The sequence below is a fragment of the Saprolegnia diclina genome (genome assembly GCF_000281045.1).
Source record: "Saprolegnia diclina VS20 unplaced genomic scaffold supercont1.11, whole genome shotgun sequence".
NCBI classification, from domain to species: Eukaryota; Oomycota; class Saprolegniomycetes; order Saprolegniales; family Saprolegniaceae; genus Saprolegnia; species Saprolegnia diclina.
This window is the reverse complement of record NW_008246078.1, coordinates 710,001-711,152: the sequence shown is the minus strand read 5'-3', so window position 1 is coordinate 711,152 and position 1,152 is coordinate 710,001. Positions and strand designations below refer to the sequence as shown.

At 53.9% G+C, this 1,152-nt stretch overlaps 2 protein-coding genes across 2 annotated transcripts; one reads left to right on the top strand and one right to left on the bottom strand.

Moving 5' to 3' along the window:
• Positions 1–78: 78 nt before the first annotated feature.
• Positions 79–342, top strand: SDRG_04600 (hypothetical protein; the record flags this gene model as incomplete). Its single annotated transcript, XM_008610276.1, has 1 exon — positions 79–342. The coding sequence occupies one exon, from the start codon at positions 79–81 to the stop codon at positions 340–342; it is 264 nt and encodes an 87-aa protein (XP_008608498.1).
• A 475-nt stretch (positions 343–817) lies between these two features.
• Positions 818–1,143, bottom strand: SDRG_04599 (hypothetical protein; the record flags this gene model as incomplete). The annotated part of the gene is made up of 1 exon (XM_008610275.1): positions 818–1,143. The coding sequence occupies one exon, from the start codon at positions 1,141–1,143 to the stop codon at positions 832–834; it is 312 nt and encodes a 103-aa protein (XP_008608497.1). The 3' UTR covers positions 818–831.
• Between the last annotated feature and the right edge of the window lie 9 nt (positions 1,144–1,152).

Below are 1,152 nucleotides of genomic sequence, written 5' to 3'. Positions count from 1 at the left end.
TTTTCGTGTACAACTTTATCTGAACGAGCCGCGCTACCGTAAGTCATCTCGGGCACCCACTACGGTGCACCCGCCGACATGTACTCGTTTGGCGTCATCCTCTCTGAGTTTGCGACGCATCAAGTGCCGTACGCCGACCTGCGCCACCCGGACACGGGTCATCCTGTGAACCAACTCTACGTGATGAACCACGTGCGGGGCGGCACGCTGCGCCCAACCTTTGACGGTGAAGGCGTGCCGACGTGGGTCCAGGACATTGGTCAACAGTGTCTTTTGCAAGACAAAGAGAGTCGCCCGACTGCGCTGGAGGTGTCAGCGATGCTGAGCCGCTTCGAGCCGTGAGCGATGACAACTAGCCAACTAACAGTAGGATACTTTAGTTTACATCAGCCCAGAGGCAGCAGTTCCATAAACCCTAGCTCGGACCTTCGCATTCATTTTGTCTCGACCTGCCTTTTTACTTAGGTCTGCTAACGTTTTGCAAGCGTCGATATTAGAATCGTGCTTGGAAACGCCTAATGCGTTGACGCTAATATTCGTATACTCATAAATTATATCCTTGTCACGGACACATAACCTTCGTGTAACCGTGGCAAGAACGCATGACCTTCAAGGTGGTTCTAAACGTCGGTTCCTGTCGCGAACGACTCATTAGAGAGTGCGATGGAAATTCTATTCAATCATGCATTGCTGGTAGCCCACGCCTGCATCCATGCAGTGTTGAGCGCAACACGCAGCCATATTGGACGATGGCAAAGGTTGCAACTCACTCCCAAGTGCCCATTCTTCAGCAACACAATTCGAAATGAGAAACAAAGGCAAGCTCAGCGTTTATGGCTCATAAAGGCTCAAGAGAGCTGAAACGTCTAATGCTGTCGGCCGGTCGTCTTCATTGAGGGAGAGACACTGCAAACCAATGTCCTTGACCCACGCCGGCACGCCTTCGCCGTCCAACGTTGGGTGCAGCGTACCTTCGCGGACGTGATCCAAGACGTAGTGCTGCGGCAGCGGCTTGCCAGAGTCTGGGTGGCGCAGGTCGGCGTACGGCACTTGGTGCGTCGCAAATTCCGACAAGATGATGCCGAACGAGTACATGTCGGCGGGTGCACCGTAGTGGGTGCCCGAGATGACTTCCGGCGCCATCCACTGGTA